Below are 22,405 nucleotides of genomic sequence, written 5' to 3'. Positions count from 1 at the left end.
TAGACAATCACAGAAGTCAACTTGCATACAGCAATATCTCACAAACAAGATACATTACTTGAAAATCTGTTTATGTTAGTGTTGACTGAGGGATAAATGTTGAATCCTTCTACTCTTCTAATAGTGTCATACTGCAGCTTTTATGTCAACCTGAGTAAGCAGACAGGGGCTTATTTTAATGTCTCATTTGTAATATAGCACCTGAGACAATGCAGTATTTCTGCAGCACTTCAGCCTAGATCTTCCTGTTATGTTGTTTACCTAAATTTACTTACTGTTTCTGCCACAACTATTAAATGTTTATGACCAAAGAATAGCATTTTTAATGTAAAAACACCAGAGGAAAAAGTTGAATTATAATTGATGTTGCTATTTTCCAACATTCAGTTAAATATTTAGACTTATCAGCTCCCAAATGCACATCTTACTGCACCAGTATCTCACAAATGTATAGATTTTCTTTGAAATAAATTGTTCAGCGAGGGTCATTCAGTGGACATAGTCAACTTGAATTCTCATAAGACATTTGATAAAATTCCATGTAGGATTTTTTTTTTTTTTACAAATGTCAAGGTTCCTACAATCACTAAATTGAAACCTGGCTTGGTTGCAGAAAATGAGGAAAGGGTGATATATGGAAAAAGTACAGACCAGAAGGAGTGACATACAGAGTTCCAAAGGGATGTGTTCCAAGTCTCCTGCTGTTCACCTTATACATAAACGGATTGCACGAGATATCCCACGCTGTGTTATAAATATTACTGCTGACAATAAGCTGGAAAGTTCAGTGTCAAGTTTCATATTTTAAAACATAGTGACTATTATTACACAAAAGCCAATTTGAACCTAGTAAGGTTCCACATGCCCCACAAACTGAAATAAGGTAAATGACCAGATAATTTGTTTTTAGTGATAGTTGATTTACAGGTAAATAATGACTAAATAAAACAAGAGAACTCTTTGAATAGTACCAAGAGAACTTTTACATGCATCTGAGACACCAGATAGGCCTTGGTTTAATGTCTCATCCAAAAGACTTCACTTCCTGCCAATGTAGCATTCCCACAGTACTGCATTAAAGTATTAGCCTACATTATGTGCTCAAGTCTCAGAAATGAGGCACTAACCAACAAACTTCTGGCTTTAGAGGAGAATGCAACCACTGAACCAAGTCTGGCACTAAAAAGAAAGGTGGAAATGAATTCCAGTCTGATTTTTGATTACTCACTGGAAGTATACAGTCAATGCAAAACTATCACCAACCATTAGACTCAGATTTATTTCAATGAATTAGGACTAGGTCAAAAAGAATTGCACTGTCCATTGATCAGGCCAAATAGGAAACACAGTATGCAATTTGAGCACCCTATCTTCAACTTGACATTGAGGTGTTCAAGAAGATTCAGTCACAAGGATGATTTCAGAATTCAGGGCTTGAAGTTATAAACTTAAACTCATCAAGCCAACTTGTTTTCGTTGGAGAAAGAGGTCAAAAGACATGCAGGTTATTTAGCTTGGACTGCAAGCACAAATTTGAGGATTTATGTATAAAATGAAGATACTGTATGGAATCATGGAATGGCTGCAGCACAGAAGGAGGTCGTTCAGCCCATCATCCCACTCCCCCACCTTTTCCCCTTCAGATAATTATCCAGTTTCCTTTTCAAAGTCACGATTGAATCTGCCTCCACCAGACTCTCAGGCAGTACATTCTAGATGCTAAACACTCACTGCATTAAAAAAAAATTTCCTCTTGTTGCCCTTGGTTCTTTTGCCATTCATCTTAAATCAGTGTCCTCTGGTTCTCCGCCCTTCCACCAATAGTAACAGTTTCTCCCTTTATATTCTGTCTAGACCTCTCATGATTTTCCACACCTCTATCAAATCTCCTCTCGACCTTCTCTTCTCTACGGAGAACAGCCCCATGGATTAAGAGCAAACTGATTTTAAAGGCTTCCATTTTTCTTGGTTTCACATTCAATTTTTCTCATATCGAATATTATATCTGGACAGCTTAGACAAAAAAGTGTTATGCAGACTAAAGTTAGCCTTGTTGCATTTCCTTTAATCAAACAAACATTCATTTGGAAAAGATCTGGTCCAAAAGAATAAACTCAGCTTTATTCATTTTAATGGAGTTGTAATTGATCATACCATCAGCAACTGCTCCACTGGAGAGGTATGCAACCTCCTCAGAAATACACCACTATAGAAGCAAATTTGGAGTTGCTACTGGTTCCAATCTGAGTACCTTGTTGATATTGATGCAGTGCAACTAAATGGATATGGCAGAAATGCCAATTTGATAGTAATGCGGATAAATGTACAGTATGCACACTGAATTAGGAAGTCTGAAATGTGAGAATAAATTAATTTCTTCAGACAAAGATAGAACAGAACTGATGCAATTATGAACATACATATGAACATACAAATTGGGTGCAGAAGTAGGCCGTTCAGCCCCTCGATCCTGCTCCGCCATTCAATAAGATCATGGTTGATCTGTTTGTCTCTCGAATTCCACACTCCCATCGAACCCCGATAACCCTCGATTCCCTTGTCCAACAAGAATCTATCCACCTCCGCTTTAAAAATATTCAATGAGGCTGCCTCCACCACCTTCTAAGGCAGAGAGTTCCAAAGTCACACAACCCTCAGAGAAAATTTCTCCTCATCTCTGTCCTAAAAGGGCGACCCCTAATTTTAAAACAATGCTCCATAGTTCTGGACTCACACACAAGAGGAAACATCCTTTCCACATTCACCTTGTCAAGACCATTCAGGATCTTATATACTTGAATCTAGTCTCCCCTCACTCTTCTAAACTCCAGTGAAAACAAGCCCAGTCTGTCCAACGTTTCCTCATAAGACAACCCGCTCATTTCAGGTATCAATCCAGTAAACCGCCTCTGAACCGCCTCCAACGCGTTTACATCCTTCCTGAAATAAGGAGACCAAAACTGCATACAGTATTCAAGATGTGGAATCACCAATGCCTTGCACAACTGAAGCATAACATCCTTACTTTTATTTTCAATTCCTCTTGTAATAAAGGATAGCATTCCATTAGCCTTATTTACCAGCCAAACGCTGAAAGTATATTGTTAATGTAAAATTTGAAAGTCGACGAAGATGAAATTGCACAGGAAAGGAATGGAGCAACCTCAGACCAAATTTTAACCCCTCCTGCACACCATTCTGACTGGGCTAAAATCAAGATTCGTGACACAAAGCTAATCATGTACTGGGATGCATCTAATGCAGAAGTGACTATGAGTCAGAACAAATTATTCTAACATACAGATCATTGGCGAGACCATGCTTAGAATATCTCTTTTGAATACTGTGTGCAGTTTTGGGCATCCAACCTTCAGAAGGCCATAAACGAATGGCCAAAATAATTCTGATAATGAGTATTCAATTTAGGAAGCAAGTAGCATAGAACATGGAGAAACCACCAAGAGCTCGCAGATGACATGAAAATTGGTGGTGTCGTAAATAGTGAGGAGAAACGTCTTATATTACAGGACAATATAGATGGGCAGAGCAGTGGCAAATGGAATTTAATCCTGAGAAGTGTGAGGTAATGCATTTTGGGAGGACTAATAAGTCAAGGGAATATACAATGGATGGTACGACCATAGGAAGTACAGAGGGTCACAGGGACCTTGGTGTACTTGTCCATAGATCACTGAAGGCAGCAGCACAGGTAGATAAGGTGGTTCGGAAGGCATATGGGATACTTGCCTTTATTAGCCGAGGCATAGAATATAAGAGCAGGGAGGTTATGATGGAGCTGTATAAAATGCTAGTTAGGCAACAGCTGGAGTACTGTGTACAGTTCTGGTCGCCACATCATAGGAAGTATGTGATTGCACTGGAGAGGGTGCAGAGGAGATTCACCAGGATGTTGCCTGCACAGTTACGAAGAGAGACTGGATAGGCTAGGGTTATTTTCCTTAGAGCAAAGAAGGCTGAGGGGGGACCTGATTGAGGTACACAAAATTATGAGGGGCATAGATAGGGTAGATAGGAAGAAACATGTCCCTTAGCGGAGGGGTCAATAACCAGGGGCACAGATTTAAGGTAAGGGGCAGGAGGTTTAGATAGGATTTGAAGAAAACTTTTTTCACCCAGAGGGTGGTTGGAGTCTGGAACACACTGCCTGAAGGGGTGGTAGAGGCAGGAACCCTCACATTTTAGTAGTATTTAGATAAGCACTTGAAACGCCATAGCATACAAGGCTACGGGCCAAGTGCTGAAAAATGGGATTAGAATAGAGAGGTTTGATGGCCGGCATGGACACGGTGGGCTGAAGGGCCTGTTTCTGTGCTGTATAACTCTTTGACTCTAATATGTTGAGAGGAGAAGTGAAAGAGTAAAATAAGACTGGCAGAGAGACAATACGAGAACAGAATGACAGTTAACATAAGAGGTGCGAGCGGACAAGGCCCTGGGTCCTGATGGACTTCATCCTAGGGTCTTAAAAGAGGTGACTAATGAGGTAGTAGATGGTTGGTGTTAATTTTTCAAAATTCACTAGATTCTGCAAAGGCTCCATCAGACTGGCAAGAAGCAAATATAAACCTTCTATTCAAGAAAGGGGGTGGGGGGGGCAGGTGGAGAATGGCGAGGCTCTAAACAGGTAACCATAGGCCAGATAGCTTAACGTCTGTCGTGGGGAAGGTGTTAGAATCGATCAATAGGAAGTTAGAGCTGGGCACTGAGAAAAACTCAAGATAATTGGGAATAGTCAGCATGGTTTTGTGAAAGGTAAGTCATGTTTAACCAATTTGTTGGAGTTCTTTGAAGGAGTGACATGGGCTGTGGATAAAGTGGATCCCACTGACATACTGTGCTTGGATTTCCAGAAGGCATTTGACAAGGGGCCCCATAAAAGGTTATTGCACAAAGTAGGAACTCATGGTGTTAGGGATAACATATTAGCATGGATAGAAGACTGGCTTGGCTGGCAGGCAGAAAACAGAGAGTATGCATAAATGGGCCCTTTTCTGATTTGCAGGACGTGACAAGTGGAGTCCCACAGGGGTTTGTGCTGGACGCTCAACTTTCTACAATTTATATCAATGACTTAGATGAGCAATAGCATTGTAGCTAAATTTTCAGATGACACAAAGATAGGTAGGAAAGCATATTGTGAAGAGGACATAAGGAGGTTGCAGACTGATGTAGAAAGTGTGAAAATGTCCACTTTGGCAGGAAGAATAAAAAAGCACATTATCTAAATGGTGAGAGATTGCACAGCTCCGAGATGCAGAGGGATCTGGGTGTCATAGTACATGGATCACAAAAAGTTAGTATGCAGGTACAGCACGTAATTAGGAATGCGAATAAAACGGTACTGTTTATCACGAGGGGAACTGAATACAGAAGTAGGGAGGTTATGCTTCAGGGTCACTGACCCGAAACGTTAACTCTGCTTCTCTTTCCACAGATGCTGCCAGACCTGCTGAGTGAATCCAGCATTTCTTGTTTTTGTTTCAGATTTCCAGCATCCGCAGTATTTTGCTTTTATTTTAGGTTATGCTTCAGCATTGGTGAGACGACATCTGGAGTACTGTGTACAGTACTGGTCTCCTTATTTAAGGAAGGATGAAAATGAGTTGGAAGCAGTACAGGGAATGTTTACCAGACTAATACCTGAAATGGGTGGACTGTCTTATGAGGAAAGACTGGACAGGCTAGGCATGTATCCGCTGGAATTTAGAAGAGTAAGAGGCGACTTGATTGAAACGTAAAAGATCCTGAGGGGTCTTGACAGGATGGACGTGCAAAGGATGTTTCTCCTTTTGGGAGAATCTCGAACTAGGGGTCACTGTTTAAAAATAAGAGGTCACCCATTTAAGACAGAGATGAGGAGAAATTTTTTCTCTCAGGGTCATGAGTCTTTGGAATTCTCTTCCTCAAAAGGTGGTGGAAGCAGAATCTTTGAATATTTTTAAGGCAGAGGTAGATAGATTCTTGATAAGCAAGAGGGTGGAAGGTTATCAGGGATAGGTGGAAATATGGAGTAATCAGTTCAGCCATGAACTTATTGAATGGCGGAGCAGGCTCGAGGGGCCTTCTCCTGCTCCTAATTCGTATGTTTGTAAGTACATAGATAGTTTGAGTGAGTGGGTAAAAATCTGGCAGATGGAGTAAAATGTGGGAAATGTGAAGTTGTTCACTTTGGCAGAAAGAATAAAAAAGCAGAGTATTACTGAAACGGAGAACAACTGCAGAATTCCGAGGTACAGAGGGATCTAGATGTTCTAGTACATAAGTCAGAAGAAGTTAGAATGCAGATATAGCAAGTAATAAAAAAGGCTAATGGAATGCTACCCTTTATTACGTGAAGAATTGAAAATAAAAGGCTGTTATACTTCAGTTCTACAGGGCATTGGTGAGACCACATCTCGATTATGGTGTGCAGTTTTGATCTCCTCAGTTAAGGATGTAAATGCGTTGGAGGCAGTTCAGAGGAGGATTACTAGATTGATACCTGGAATGAATGTCTTGTCTTCTGAGAAAAGGCTGGACAGACTGAGCTTGTTTTCACTGGAGTTTAGAAGAGTGAGGGGAGACTTGATTCAAGTATACAAGATCCTGAATGACCTTGACAAGGTGGATGTGGAAAGGATGTTTCCTCTTGTGTGTGAGTCGAGAACTAGGGAGCTCGGTTTTAAAATTAGGAATCGCCCTTTTAGGACAGAGATGAGGAGAATTATTTCTCTGGAGGGTTGTGCGACTTTCTAACACTCTGCCTCAGAAGGTGGTGGAGGCGGGGTGATTGAATACTTTTAAGGCGGAGGTAGATAGATTCTTGTGAGGCAAGGAAATCAAGGGTCCTCCTTTGCTGTATTCTACAATCCTCAAGTTACTGCAATTTCTGGCAACTTTATAGGTCTTTTCTTTTAATCCTATACAATCCTTAACTTCCTTTGTTAGCCACAGTTGACTGCTTTGGGGTTTTTGTGCCTTGAAGAAATGTATAGTTGCTGTAAACTGTGGAATAATTCTTTCAAGACCTATGCCTATGTACTGTCATACCTTTTAATGTATTTTCCCATTCACCTTAGCCAATTTGCCACTCATACCTTCATAATTTCCTTTGTTCAAATTTAACACCTTGGCTTCAGATTAAACTACCTCACTTTCAAACATTATGTAAAATTCTATCATATTATGGTCACTCATCCTTAAAGGTTCATCAACAAGATTATTAATTTACCCTTTCTCATTACATAATACTAGATCTAAAATAGCCTGTTCTCTCGTCAGTTCCTCAACATATTGCTCTGGAAAACCATCCCGAACACACTACAGAAACTCGTCCTCCACAGCATTAGTGCTCATTGGGTTACCCAGTCTACATGCAGATTGAAATCACCCATGATTACTGTATTACCCATACTACATGCTTCTCTGATCTCCTGATTAATACCATGTCCCACACTACCACGACTGTTTGGTGACCTATAAACAACTCCCATCACTGTTTGCTGCCCCTTGCTGTTTCCTAGCTCCACCCAAACAGATTCCACATTTTGTTCTTCTGATCTGAGATCCTCCCTTACTAATGCACTGATCCCATCCCTTATCAGTGCAACACCACCCCCTTTTCCTTTTTGCCTGTCTTTCCTAAATGTTGAATATCCTTCAATATTCAGTTCCCAGTCTTGGCCACCCTGTAGCCATGTTTCTGTAATGGCAATTAGATCATACCCATTTACCTTTATTTGTGCCTTTAAATCATCTACCTTGATAAGAATGCTGCGTGCATTCAGGTAGAGTGCCCTTAACCTTGTCTTCTTGACATTACTTTGTATTCTAAGCCTAGTTGATGCCCACCTTTGTTTCGCCTGCCTTCTAATGTTGCTTGCTACTTTCCTACCTCCTGTTACCAACTTTACTTCCTTCCAATTTGAGCTACCCCTCAGGTTCCCATCCCCCTGACAAGCTAGTTTAAACCCTCCCAAACAGCACTAGTAAATCTCCCTGCGAGGATATTAGTTCTGGTCCTGTTAAGTTGTAGCCCATCCATCTTGTACATGCCCCACCTGCCCCAAAACTGGTCTCAATGCCTCAGAAATCTGATGCCTTCCCTCCGAGATCAAATCTCCAGCCACATGTTCACTCGATCAATCCTCCTGTTCCTATGCTCACCGGCATGTAACATTGGGAGTAACCCTGAGATTACTGCTCGAGGTCCTGCTTTTTAATTTCCTTCCTACCTCCCAAAAACCTGTTTTCAGGATCTCATCCCTCTTCCTACCCATTGCATTGGTACCAATGTGGTCCATGACCTCTGGCTGTTCACCCTCCCCCAGAAGGATGTCCTGCAGCCACTCCATGGACAAAGCAGGGGAATGGGACCGATTGGATTGCTGTACAGAGTGCTAATATGGACTTCATGGGCCAAACGGCCTCCTGCTGCATCATAATTCCTCGATGACTCTAACCTGTCTGCTACATCAAATCCCAAAGAGTCAAGTTTCTCATCTCCCATGCATTGAGATGTACACCAATATAAATATATCAAAAATGCTCAAGCATTGCTAAACTTAATATTCTGCATAAATATCAAGGTTTTGAGTAAAAGATACATTGTCACATCAAAAAAATTTTAAGAAATACATTACAGGCAAGATAACTTGTTAGTATGGCATGAAGATTAGGGCAGTAATGTTAAATATCAATGAACTAAATCCAAATTCATCCATGACTTCATAAGTGACTAAAAATCATAAAACTTTAATTTCAAATCAGTACAAACCTTTGTATTGAATCCACTGAGATAGATACTACATTTGACAAGAACCTAAGTTTTTGAAGTGACAAAAATAAACAATTAATTTTAACTCTACGCCATCCTCCCTTACTTAAGAAATCGACAAAGCTATATAGTTAATTTGGTACATAACCCTTCAAGACTTCTTTAAATCCAAAATGGCAAAAGCAGCCATCTTAAATATTGTTGGTGCACTCTTCTAAAACATTGTGTGCCAATGTGAAGGGAAAGTGACTTGTCATCCTCACCAGTGAAATAAACTAATTTGATTCATCAGAGGTTTTGATCACAATTCACACAAAATAGTACGGTTTACAAGTCAGAAAAAAGATAATTCAGATTTAAAACGTGTTCTGCTTTTAATTTGGTTGTATTGTAGTTTTCTTCAAACAGTGCCTGAAATTATTCTAACTTTTTGAATAAAGTATTTATGACAGGAAGAAATAACCTTGATCAAAAGAAAATACTGCTGGGTAAATAGTATGACAAAGCATAGAGGTACTTACAAACTTGTGACCAGTATGAATCTCCAATAATAGTCAAAAACAGAGTTCACATAGATGCAGACATCACATTCCACAGCACAAATGAAAAAAAGGATTTTTTTTTTAGCTCAAACAGCTCACCGCTTCTACAAGACATGAACTATCTGTCCCATAATAGACTCCCTCAACTACATTAGATTGACTAAAACAAGATTCCACAAAGTTTCCCTTTGTCTGCAGATATATTGTCAAGTGAAACTCCAGAATGTCTACCTGACCTACATTCTTAAACTTCACTCATGACTACTGCAGTGTCAGCCGTGGTTCAGTGGGTAACACACTCGCCTCTGAGTCAGAAGATTTTGTGTTTAAGTCACTTGGTGCAATACTGAGGGAGGGCCGCACTGTTGGAGGTGCCATCTTACAGATGAGACATCAAACTGAGGCCCCGCCTGTCAGGTGAGCATGGAAGATCCCAAGGGATGATTTTGAAGAACAAGGTATTTATCCCTGGTGTCCGAGCCAACATTTATCCCTCAATCAATATCTCAAAAAACAGATTACTTGATCATTATCACATTGCTGTTTATGAGCAAATTGGCTGCCATGTTCCCTACATTACAACAGTGACTACACTGCAAAAGTATTTCATTAGCTGTAAAGCGCTTTGGGATGTCTGGTGGTCATGAAAGGCGCTTCATAAACATAAGACTTACTTTTCTTTTTTATGCCCCTGTCAAAGTCACAAATTACATTGTGTGTGACTGTGACAAAGGTAAACTATTCCTCCACTTCCTTCTCTACCCGTCTACAGCCTTTGACACAGCTGATCACACCATCCTCCTCCAATGCCTCTCCACTGTCATCCGCTGAGTGAGACTGCTCTCAACTGATTCCATTCTTCTCTATCTAATCGTAGTCAGAGTATCACTTGTAATGGCTTCTTTTCCCACTCCCACATTGTTACCTCTGACATCCTTAAAGGGTCTAGCCTTGGACCCCTCCTATTTTGCATCTACATGCTGCCCCTCGGCGACGTCATCCGAAAGCACAGTGTTAGTTTTCATTTGTACGCTGACGATACCCAGCTCTAACTCACCAACATCTCTCTCGACTCCTCCACAGTTGCTGAATTATCAGACTGCTCATCTGACATATGTACTGAATGAACAAAAATTTCTTCCAATTAAATATTGGGAAGACTGAAGCCATTGTTTTTGGTCCCTGTTCCAAATTTCGTTCCCTCGCTACCGACTCCATTGCTCTCACTGGCAATAGTCTGAGACTAAACCAGTCCGTTCACAACCTTGGTGTCACATCTGACCCTGAGATGAGCTTATGAGTACATATTTATGCCATCACTAAGACCGTCTACTTCAACCTCCATCATGCCAGATTTTGCCCCTGCCTCAGCTCATAGAAACATTGAAAATAGGAGCAGGAGTAGGCCATTTGGCCCTTCGAGCCTGCTCCGCCATTCATTTTGATCATGGCTGATCATCCAGCTCAGTAGCCTGTTCCGGCTTTCGCCCCATACCCTTTGATCCCTTTCGACCCAAGAGCTATATCTAACTCCTTTTTGAAAACATTCAATGTTTTGACCTCAACTGCTTTCTGTGGTAGCGAATTCCACAGGCTCACCACTCTCTGGGTGAAGAGATTTCTCCTCATCTCGGTCCTGAAAGGTTTACCCCATATCCTTAGACTATGACCCCTGGTTCTGGACGCCCCCACCATCGGGAACATGCTTCCTGCATCTACCCGGTCAAGTCCTGTTAGAATTTTATAGGTTTCTATGAGATCCCCCCCTCACTCTTCTGAACTCCAGCGAATATAATCCTGACTCAGTCTCTCCTCACCTAAGACCCACCATCCCAGGAATCAGTCTGGTAAACCTTCGCTGCACTCCCTCTATAGCATGAACATCCTTCCTCAGATAAGGAGACCAAAACTGCACACAATACTCCAGATGTGGTCTCACCAAGGCCCTGTATAATTACAGGAAGACATCCCTGCTTCTGTACTCGAATCCTCTTGCTATGAAGGCCAACATACCATTTGCCTTTTTTACCACCTGTTGCCCCTGCATGCTTACCTTCAGCGACTGGTGTACGAGAACACCCAGGTCTCGCTGCATATTCCCCTCTCTCAGTTTATAGCCGTTCAGATAATAATCTGCCTTCCCGTTTTTGCTACCTCACATTTATCCACATTATACTGCATCTACCATGCAGTAGCCCACTCATTCAACTTGTCCAAATCATCCTGAAGCCTCTCTGCATCCTCCTCACAACTCACCCTCCCACCCAGTTTTGTGTCATCTGCAAATTTGGAGATATTACATTTAGTTCCCTCATCTAAATCATTAATGTAAATTGTGAATAGCTGGGGTCCTAGCACTGATCCTTGCGGTACCCCACTAGTCACAGTGGCACAGTGGTTAGCACCGCAGCCTCACAGCTCCAGGGACTGCCTGTGTGGAGTTTGCAAGTTCTCCCTGTGTCTGCGTGGGTTTCGCCGGGTCCTCCGGTTTCCTCCCACCTCCAAAGACTTGCAGGTGATAGGTAAATTGGCCATTGTAAATTGCCCCTAGTGTAGGTAGGTGGTAGAGAATATGGGATTACTGTAGGGTTAGTATAAATGGGTGGTTGTTGGTCGGTGCAGACTCGGTGGGCCGAAGGGCCTGTTTCAGTGCTGTATCTCTAAAAAAACAAAATAGTCACTGCCTGCCATTCGGAAAAAGACCCATTTATCCCTATTCTTTGTTTCCTGTCTGCCAACCAATTTTTTATCCATCGCAATACACTACCCCCAATCCCATGCGCTTTAATTTTACATGCTAATCTCTTATGTGGGACTTTGTCGAAAGCCTTCTGAAAGTCCAAATAAACCACATCCACTGGCTCCCCCTCATCAATTCTACGAGTTACATCCTCGAAGAATTCTAGTAGATTTGTCAAGCATGATTTCCCTTTCGTAAATCCATGCTGACTCTGTCCGATTCTACCACTGTTCTCCAAGTGACCTGCTATAAAATCTTTGATAATGGACTCCAGAATTTTTCCCACTACCAACGTCAGGCTGACTGGTCTATAATTCCCTGCTTTCTCTCTACCTTCCTTTTTAAATAGTGGGGTTACATTAGCTACCCTCATCTGCTGCTGAAACCCTCATTCGTGCCTTTGTTACCTCTAGACTTCTCCAACACATTAGAACATAGAACAGTACAGCACAGTACAGGCCCTTCGGCCCACGATGTTGTGCCGAACCTTTAACCTACTCCGAGATCAAACTAACTACCGAACCTTCATTCTACTATCATCCATGTACCTATCCAAGAGTCGCTTAAATGTCCCTAATGTATCTGCTTCTACTACCACCGCTGGGAGCGCATTCCACGCACCCACCACTCTGTGTAAAGAACCTACCTCTGACATCTCCCCGAAACCTTCCTCCAATCACCTTAAAATTATGCCCCCTGGTGATAGCCCTTTCCGCCCTGGGAAAAAGTCTCTGGCTGTCCACTCTATCTATGCCTCTCATCATCTTGTACCCCTCTATCAAGTCACCTCTCATCCTTCTTCGCTCCAATGAGAAAAGCCCTAGCTCCCTCAACCTTTCTTCATAAGACATGCCCTCCAGTCCAGGCAGCATCCTGGTAAATCTCCTCTGCACCCTCTCTAAAGCTTCCACATCCTTCCTATAATGAGGCGACCAGAACTGAACACAATATTCCAAGTGGGGTCGAACCAGGGCCTTATAGAGCTGCAGCATAACCTCGCGGCTCTTAAACTCAATCCCCCTGTTAATGAAAGCCAACACACCATACGCCTTCTTAACAACCCTATCAACTTGGGTGGCAACTTTGAGCGATCTATGGACATGGACCCCAAGATCTCTCTGTTCCTCCACACCACCAAGAATCCTGTCTTTAAGCCTGTATTCCGCATTCAAATTCGACCTTCCAAAATGAATCACTTCACACTTTTCCAGGTTGAACTCCATCTGCCACTTCTCAGCCCAGCTCTGCATCCTGTCAATGTCCCACTGCAACCTACAACAGCCTTCCACACTATCCACAACTCCAGCAACCTTCGTGTCAGCGGCAAACATGCTAACCCAGCCTTCCACTTCCTCATCCAAGTCATTTATAAAAATCACAAAGAGCAGAGGTCCCAGAACAGATCCCTGCGGAACACCACTGGTCACCGAGCTCCAGGCTGAATACTTTCCCATCTACTACCACCCTCTGTCTTCTATGGGCTAGCCAATTTTGTATCCAGACAGCCAGCTTCCCCTGTATCCCATGCCTCCTCACTTTCTGAATGAGCCTACCATGGGGAACCTTATCAAACATTCCTGGCTGGTCTCCCACATTCGAACCACCGTAAACTTGAGGTCATCCAAAACTCTGCAGCCTGTACCTTAGCTCGCACCAAGTCCCTTGCACCTATCACCCCTGTACTGACTAACTTACATTAGCTTCCAGTCAAGCAACGTCATGATTTTAAAATTCACATCCTTGTTTTCATATCCCTCCATGGCCTCACCGCTCCCTATCTCTGGAATCTCCTCCAGCCCCCCCCCAAACCTCTAAGATGTTTGCTCTCATCCAATTCTGGCCTTTTGAGCATCCCCAATTTTAATGGCTCCACCATTGAGGGCTACGCCTTCAGCTGGCTCGGCCCTAAACTCTGGAATTCCCTCCCTACCTCATTGTCCTCCTTTAAGACACTCCTTAAAACTCCCCTCTTTGACCAAGCTTTTGGTCATCTGACCTAATATCTCCTTATGTGGCCCTGTATCAGATTTTGTTTTATAATGCATCTGTGAAGCTTCTTGGGATGTTTTATTATGCTAAAGGCACTATATAAATATAAGCTTTAAGTTGTTGTTAAACATCAATGGTCTCAACAGCTCAGGATCCATGATGTTCCATACAGAATCCAACTTTTTTTTTAATAATTTACCATCTTAAATCCCTGTTTACATCAAATACATTAACACAGCTTTTGTTTAAAACAATATAGCCAATGGCAAAGCATTAGACATGTTTGATCAGAGTGTTTTCATGCTCTCATATTTCATATCATTTGTAAATTTTCTGTCTAGTTGTCCTATAAAATGAGTTGCCATGAGGTGGTTTAAGGAAATATCTATTGATAAGTTATGCTAAATTGCTGTCATTTTCTTTAAAAATAAAGATTTTTAAGTTTGTGTGGCTGGACAGACTCAGTTAAAAGGATCTAAGGAAGGATATACTTGTGTTGGGGGGGTGGGGGGTGCAATGACGGTTCAATGGATTGGTTCCTGGGATGAGAGGGTTATCCTATGAAAAGAGATTGAGGAGAATGGGTCTATACTCTCCGGCATTTAGAAGAATGAGAGATGATCTTATTGAAACATACAAGGTTCTAAGAACTGGCCAAAGTGGATGCTGAGAGGCTGTTTCCCCTGACTGGAGAATCTAGAACTGGAGGCACAATCTTAGGATAAGGGAATCACCATTTTGGACTGAGTTAAGAGGAGATTTCTTCACTCAGACTGTCGTGAACCTTTGGAATTCTCTACCCAAGAGGGCTGAGAATGCTCAGTCGTTGAATATATTCAAGGCTGAGATTGCTAGATTTTTGAACTCTAAGGGAATTAAGAAATACAGGGATTGGGCAGGCATGTGGAGTTGAGGTCAAGGATCAGTCATGATCTTACTAAATGGCAGAACAGGCTCATGGGGTTGTATGGCCTACTTCTGCTCCGTTTTTAATGTTATGTTCTAAATGCAAATCAACACTTCCTTGAGTTGTCACAATCATAAAAACCAAACTTTGAAGTATTACACCTGCACAAACTATTGGACAAAAAATTTTGGATATGCAATCATACCTTTACATGATTGTATTCACTCTTACTGTTGGTATCAACTGAATTGATAATGGTAGATTTGCTTTCTGAGCGTGGCTTCCCATTCTGTCGGAAAGGACTTGACAAGGGTAACCCTGCAACACTGATTCCATCTGAAATGAATAAGAGACAATTTTCAAGTAAACCACAGATACTTAGTACACACAACTGCAAATTTTTGAAAAATGTTTTTATCAATTACATTAAATGAAAACTGCAAAATAAAAAAGATGTACGGAAACAAAGTATTACAGAACTCAAACAATAATATACTATTCCAGAACATTGCTGATTCACTAACCAGGTAAGATTGCAGCCACTCACACATATGAAAAACCAAAGGTGTTGAATAACGGATTTTAAGAGTGTAATGCTTGTAGTGCTGGATTAGTTCGAATGCACAGGAAGGGCAGTGGAGACAGCCTTATCAATAGATTTCAAGGCTGGTAAGCATGACAAAAAAAAGACAGACTTGATTTTAGCAGGCCACTTTGTTGTATCTAACTGCTACAAAAGTCAATAAGGAATGAAACCGGATGGACCGCCCAGCATCGACCTAGGCACCGGAAATGACGACGACAAACCCAGCCTTGTCAACCCTGCAAAGTCTTCCTTACTAACACATGGGGGCCTGTGCCAAAGTTAGGAGAGCTGTTCTACAGACTAGTCAAGCAGCAGCCTGACATATTCATACTCACGGATTCATACCTTACAGACAACGTCCCAGACACCGCCATCACCATCCCTGGGTATGTCCTGTCCCACCGGCAGGACAGACCCAGCAGAGGTGACAGCACAGTGCGATACAGTCGGGAGGGAGTTGCCCTGGGATTCTTCAACATTGACTCCAAACTGCATGAAATCTCCTGGCATCAGGTCAAACATGGACAAGGAAGCCTCGTGCTGATTACCACCTACCGCCTCCCTCAGCTGATAAATCAGTACTCCTCCATGTTGAACAGCACTTGCAGGAAGCACTGAGGGTAGCAAGGGCACAAAATGTACTCTGGGTGGGAAACTTCAATGTCCATCACCAAGAGTGGCTCGGTAGCACAACTACTGACCGAGCTGGCCGAGTCCTTAAGGACGTAGCTGCGAGACTGGGTCCGCAGCAGGTGGTGAGGGAACCAACAAGAGGGAAAAATATACTTGACCTTGTCCTCACCAATCTGCCTGCAGCAGATGCATCTGTCCATGACAGTATTGGTAGGAGTGACCACTGCACAGTCCTTGTCGAGACAAAGTCCCAGCTTCACGTTTGAGGATACCCTCCACCGTGTTGTGTGCCACTACCACCATGCTAAATGGGATAGATTTCGAACAGATCTAGCAATGCAAAACTGTGCATCCATGAGGCGCTGTGGGCCATCGGCAGCAGCAGAATTGTTACTCAACCACAACCTGTAACCTCATGGTACAGCATATCCCCCACTCTACCATTACCATCAAGTCAGGGACCAACCCTGGTTCAATGAAGAGTGCAGGAAGGCATGCCAGCAGCATCAGGAATACCTCAAAATGAGGTGTCTACCTGGTGAAGCTACAACCCAGGATTACTTGCGTGCCAAACAGCGTAAGCAGCATGCGATAGACAGAGCTAAGCGATCCCATAATCAATGGATAAGATCTAAGCTCTACAGTCCTGTCACATATAGTCGTGAATGGTGATGGACAATTAACAACTAACTGGGAGAGCTGGCTCCACAAATATCCCCATCCTCAACGATGGGGAAGCCCAGCACATCAGTTCAAAAGATAAGGCTGAAGCATTTGCAACAACAGGGCAGCACAGTGGTTAGCACTGCAGCCTCACAGCTCCAGGGACCCGGGTTCGATTCTGGGTACTGCCTGTGCGGAGTTTGCAAGTTCTCCCTGTGACCGCGTGGGTTTTCGCCGGGTGCTCCGGTTTCCTCCCACAGCCAAAGACTTGCAGGTTGATAGGTAAATAAGCCATTGTAAATTGCCCTTAGTGCAGGTAGGTGGTAGGGAATATGGGATTACTGCAGGGATCGTATAAATGGGTGGTTGTTGGTTGGCACAGACTCGGTGGGCCGAAGGGCCTGTTTCAGTGCTGCATCTCTAAATAAAAAATAAAACCTTCAGCCAGAAGTGCCACGTGGATGATCCATCTCGGCCTCCTCCTGAAGTCCGCAGCATCACATTTGGCTGAAGACTGGCATTTCAATTCAATCCGCATGATATCAAGAAACGGCTGAAAGCACTGGATACTGCAAAGGCTTGAGCCCTGACAATATTCCAGCAATAGTACTGAAGACCTGTGCTCCAGAACTTGCCACACCCCTCGCCAAGCTGTTCCAGTACAGCTACAACACTGGCATCTACCCTGCAATGTGGAAAATTGCCCGGGTATGTCCTGTACACAAAAAGCAGGACAAGTCTAACCCGGCCAATTACTGCCCCATCAGTCTGCTCTCAATCATCAGTAAAGTGATGGAAGTTGTCATCGACAGTGCTATCAAGCGGCACTTGCTTAGCAATAACCTGTTCAGTGATGCTCAATTTGGGTTTCGCCAGGGCCACTCAGCTCCTGACCTCATTACAGCCTTGGTTCAAACATGGACAAAAGGGTTGAACTCAAGAGGTGAGGGGAGAGTGACTGCCCTTGACATCAAGAGGGACTACAATACCTAAGTTGTACAGATATGCTGTCCAGGATAAGCCCCATTTTTCTCCAATTAAATATTGGGAGCACCATTGCCAATGTTTAGTGTCCCTGCCGCAAAGTTCCCTAACCATCGATTCCATCCCTCTCCCTGGCCATTGTCTCAAGCTGAAACAGATTGTTTTGCAACCGATGCATCCTATTTGTCCTTGTTCTGAGCTTCCAACCCCATATTCTCCCAATGACATAGGCTGCCTACTTCCCCTTACATTACCTTGCCTGTCTGTGCTCCTACCTCATCCCAGCTGCTGCTGACACCTTCCTCGATCCCATTATCTCCAGAGTCAATTATTCCAATGTTCTCCCAGCCAGCCTCCCATCATCCACCCTACATAAACTTAAGCTCACCCAAAACCCTAATGTCTGAATATTAACTGACACCACCAGCCCTATGCCTGCTGACCTACATTGGCCCCTGGTCCACCAATGCCTCAATTTAAAATGGTCATCCTCGTGTCAACTCCCTCTGAAGAAAACAGGGATATGTAACATTTTGGTGAAGCATAGCTGTGGGTCAACAAAAGAAGGTTTCCTGGCCTCGTAAGCCTGCCCTTTACTGTCCCTGAACTTCTTGCGTTCCTTGCAACATATGAAGGGATTTGTGTCATTATTAACCACTGTTGATAAGTGAAGCTTCTAGTTCTGTTTTACTTATAATTTGATTAATAAATGCGATGAAGAAACTGCCTTACATAGCTGCCAAACAAGACTGATCCACCAACACATGCAACTCAAATGCTCCAGACAAGGATGCTTAAAATGAACATTCTGGTTAAAAGAAACAAGCTGACAAGAACCCTAAACTTCAAAGACTTTTAATAATCTGTTCAGAAACAAATTTAAATACCACGTTGAACCAAACTGGTCATACTTTAATTAATCTGCATGAACTGCATGACTGCAGTATTCTTTAGCACTGTTTCCACCAGCTAATTAGTAGAGAGAGCACCAACAGGGATCCAGAGTACAGGAAGTTCCTGACCTGGTGGCATTTGCAATTATGCGATTGGAAATAAAAGACAAACAATTCCACTTGCTCCAATATGCTTTCCAAGTAATGGGCTTCCTATGGCAATAATGAGTCAACCACTAATTCCTTGAACCACTGTTACTTTAAACTGAGTCAGACCATCACTATTTATTGAGCAATATTCATCCCCGAAATGGTCGCAGCTGTACCCACTCATGCAGACACACACACAAGCAAAGAGATAGAGAGAAGGGATAAATGGTTTGAAGTGAGGGAGGTTTTCAGGGTTCATCGTAAACCTCTTGAATCTTCTCGGTGGTCAAGTTCTCTTTTAAAGCTGCAGGCCTGGGTTTTGCAGATTTCTCTGGTACCCGAGTCCTCAATCTAGAGACAGGGGATCACCTTCAGTTCACAAGTTGAAGTATAGATCTCACAGCTGGGCACCTTCTTTTGCTTTAACTAGATTTTTTCCAGCTCTCAGCTGGAAAGGCTTTTGTGATGTCTGTCCTGGGTCTCTCTCTCTCTCCAGAGAGCTACTTTAATGTCAAAATGGTGCCTCTGTTGGGAGATGCAGACCTCCTTCCCTGTGGTGACCGACAGTTGCCCAAGATGTGGCTGCTTCAAACCTTCTTTGCTTCAGAAGAACCCTTTCAATTCAAAAATGTCTCTTGATGGGCTCAGGATGGAGTATAATTGACACCTCTTAGCTTGGAATGTATCCTTACTAGACAGTTCTTACCAGACAGTAAGACACTTAGAATACACAGTGCCAGGTCCTTTGACTTTCAACACCCATTTTTTTTTCCAGCCCTTTGTCCACTTTACAAAGGAAAAGTCAATTTTTATAACTCTTCAGTTTGGGTTCTTGTATTTTTAAGTCGCTGCACTTCACATGAGTGTAACACTATGAACAAATACATGGGTGCTCAACTGGTTAAACCGAGGCCCCTTCAGCCCTCTCAGGTGGTTGTTGGAGGTGAATCATCTCAGTCCCAGGACATCACTGCAGGAATTCCTCAGGGTAGTGTCCTTGGCCTGTCCATCTCCAGCTGCTTCATCAATAGCCTACCATCCATCATAAGGTCAGACGTGTGAATGTTCGCTGATGATTGTACAATGTTCATCACCATTCGCGACTCCCCAGATAATGAAGCAGTCCGTGCAGAAATGCAGCAAGACCTGGATAATATCCAGGCTTGGGCTGATAAGTGGCAAGTAACATTCACGCAACACAAGTGTCAGGCAATGACCATCTCAAAACAAGAGAGAATGGCCTCCATCACTGTGTTGTCACCTTCCATAGCTACTTGGCCCTGCCTCTCCTCTGCATCCTCTTCGTCAGAGGATGTTTGTCTCTCATACATCGTCTTCCTCATGTAAGGCCACCCCCTGAGGTGCTAGATTATGCAGAGCACAGCAGACCACCACGATACACAAAACCCTCTCTGGGACGTACTGCACAGCTCCACCAGATCAATCAAGGCAGCAGAATATCATCTTAAGCAGCCCAATGGCCTGCTCAATGGGCACTCGTGTCAAGTGTTGTACTCTCTTCTGCAGGAAGGTTCCTCACAGGTGTCAGAAGCCATATCTTCAATGGGTAGCCCTTGTCCCAGAGAATCCACCCCTGAAGGCGAGCAAGTTATAAACAGCTGTGGTACCTGCGACTGTCGACGTATGCAGGTGTCCTAGCTGATTCTCGGGAAGCAGGCACACTCTTGTAGGAAACGCTTTCAGTGGTCACGGACCAGTTGAACGTTGATTGAATGGAAGCCCTTGCTGTTAATGAAGACGGCTGGTTAGACCGTGGGAACCTTGATAGTCACATGCATACAATTACGCCTTGCACCTGTGGGAATTCAGCTATCGCCCCAAATCCAATGGCCCTCTTGGCCTGACTATCAGGGTCTTTCTGGTAGCGCATAGTCACCAGCCCTCAAACAGGGCATTGGTCACCTCCTTGATGCAGCGGTGCACTGCAGCCTGCGAGACCCCACACATGTCCCCATTGGATCCCTGGAAAGATCCCGATGCATAAAAGTTGAGCGCAACAGTCATCTTTGTAGCCACAGACATAGGATGACCACCAAATCCCATTGGTCGCAAATCATCCAGCAGAAGGCCACTTCGGTCTGTGACAGCTTCCTTGGACAGGCGTAGTCTTCGCTGAGAGTGTTGCTCCGACATCTGCAGGGATGGTGATGCAAGTCCGGCAGACTCTCTGGCATACTTGGGTCCTACTTGGCCTTGCCAATTGCTGCCATTTGCATCTTGGAGCTTCAGACTGAAATACAACTGCCTCTTGGGCGCACCTCTGTCGGACGCGACTCAATGTGCCAAGGGGCTCCAGAAACACAGGGCGAAAGAGACCTATTGCAGGTGCTCTGGGCCCTTGGTCTCCCTTCCGATGCAGCGATGAGCCTGTCCTGCTAAATATCTTTGTAAATCTTTGCTTGTCTGGATGCCTAACATGGCTCAAGAGTCAAGGTTAATGTTGGTCTAACAGTTTCCAGCTATGTGAAACCTCACATACATATCATTTATGATACCCTCTAATGGCCCCGTCACACACAACCTATCTGCTTGAAGAGGACACCCCCCCACAATTCAAAGAACACCCTTGCAGAGCACCCCCATTCACATAACCCATTTGCTGAGCTCCCTCCATTCACACATCCCCCTTACTAAGAACCCCCAGGATCCATAACCCTCCAGGACTTTCAGTATAGCGGCAATGGCCGCTGTACCCGCCCCCCCCCCCCCCGCTTCCCCTATGCTGCTATGGTCAGGTTATCCTGCCTTTCGTGGCACCAAGACCTCTTGCAATGACGCCACCAGCTTTTCAGGATCACAAAACTGAAGATACAGGACTGCCGCATGACACCCACAAAATTGTGGGACATTCATTGGATCACAGATAATTAGATTCAAATTAATATAAAACAACATTTTAAGCAATCAAATTACAAAGCTGTTGCATCGAGGCTTCACTACTTTCCCGCCTCTGATATAATCGGAACACAGCGGCACCGCATCAGGTTTCGAGCAGTCAACTCCGCACCAATTCTCTGTCTCCCCCACGGCACCAAGCCCGCCTTAAACAGAAGCCCAAAATTCAGCCTTTAATATGCTGGCAGAAAATGCACTGGGAAAACATTTGTTTCAAAGATGATGTTGCTATAGAGTGTTGCAATGAGACTGGACACTTTGATGCACTGAATGTTTTTGATTGCAAAACAAAGAGAAACTACTTAATGCAGGCTTTCGAAAACAATCAATTTAAGGTAAACGACATGGTAAAATGAGCAAATGGACTCAGCCAAGCATGTAGTTGAGTTTCAGAAAACTCAAACTTTAGTCTAATTCTCACGTATATGACACACGTCTATTTTGCACCAAAACACTGGTCCGCACAAATTTCCTAAATCTTTTGTACCACTTTCCAGATATGTTTGCCAAAATCATTTGCTGCTCATTTTCAAAGCTCCACCTCCAGACAAAAGACCAGTTCACACAAGTTTCCTGCATTTATGCCAGTAAAGTGATGTCATAGATTTACACACAATTTTAGACAA

At 43.4% G+C, this 22,405-nt stretch overlaps 1 protein-coding gene across 5 annotated transcripts in view; it reads right to left on the bottom strand.

The window, feature by feature from the left end:
- Positions 1-22,405, bottom strand: part of trappc9 (trafficking protein particle complex subunit 9) — a 1,144,460-nt gene that overhangs the window by 847,690 nt on the left and 274,365 nt on the right. For all 5 annotated transcript variants that reach the window (XM_068031733.1, XM_068031737.1, XM_068031736.1 and 2 more), the window contains one exon: positions 15,160-15,290. In XM_068031733.1, coding sequence (XP_067887834.1) covers positions 15,160-15,290 — 131 coding nt within the window. The remainder of the gene's footprint in view (positions 1-15,159; positions 15,291-22,405) is intronic.

This window comes from Heterodontus francisci, chromosome 5 (assembly GCF_036365525.1).
Source record: "Heterodontus francisci isolate sHetFra1 chromosome 5, sHetFra1.hap1, whole genome shotgun sequence".
In the NCBI taxonomy this organism is placed as follows: domain Eukaryota; kingdom Metazoa; phylum Chordata; class Chondrichthyes; order Heterodontiformes; family Heterodontidae; genus Heterodontus; species Heterodontus francisci.
Note: the sequence above shows the minus strand (reverse complement) of the source record. Positions and strands in the feature narration are given on the sequence as shown.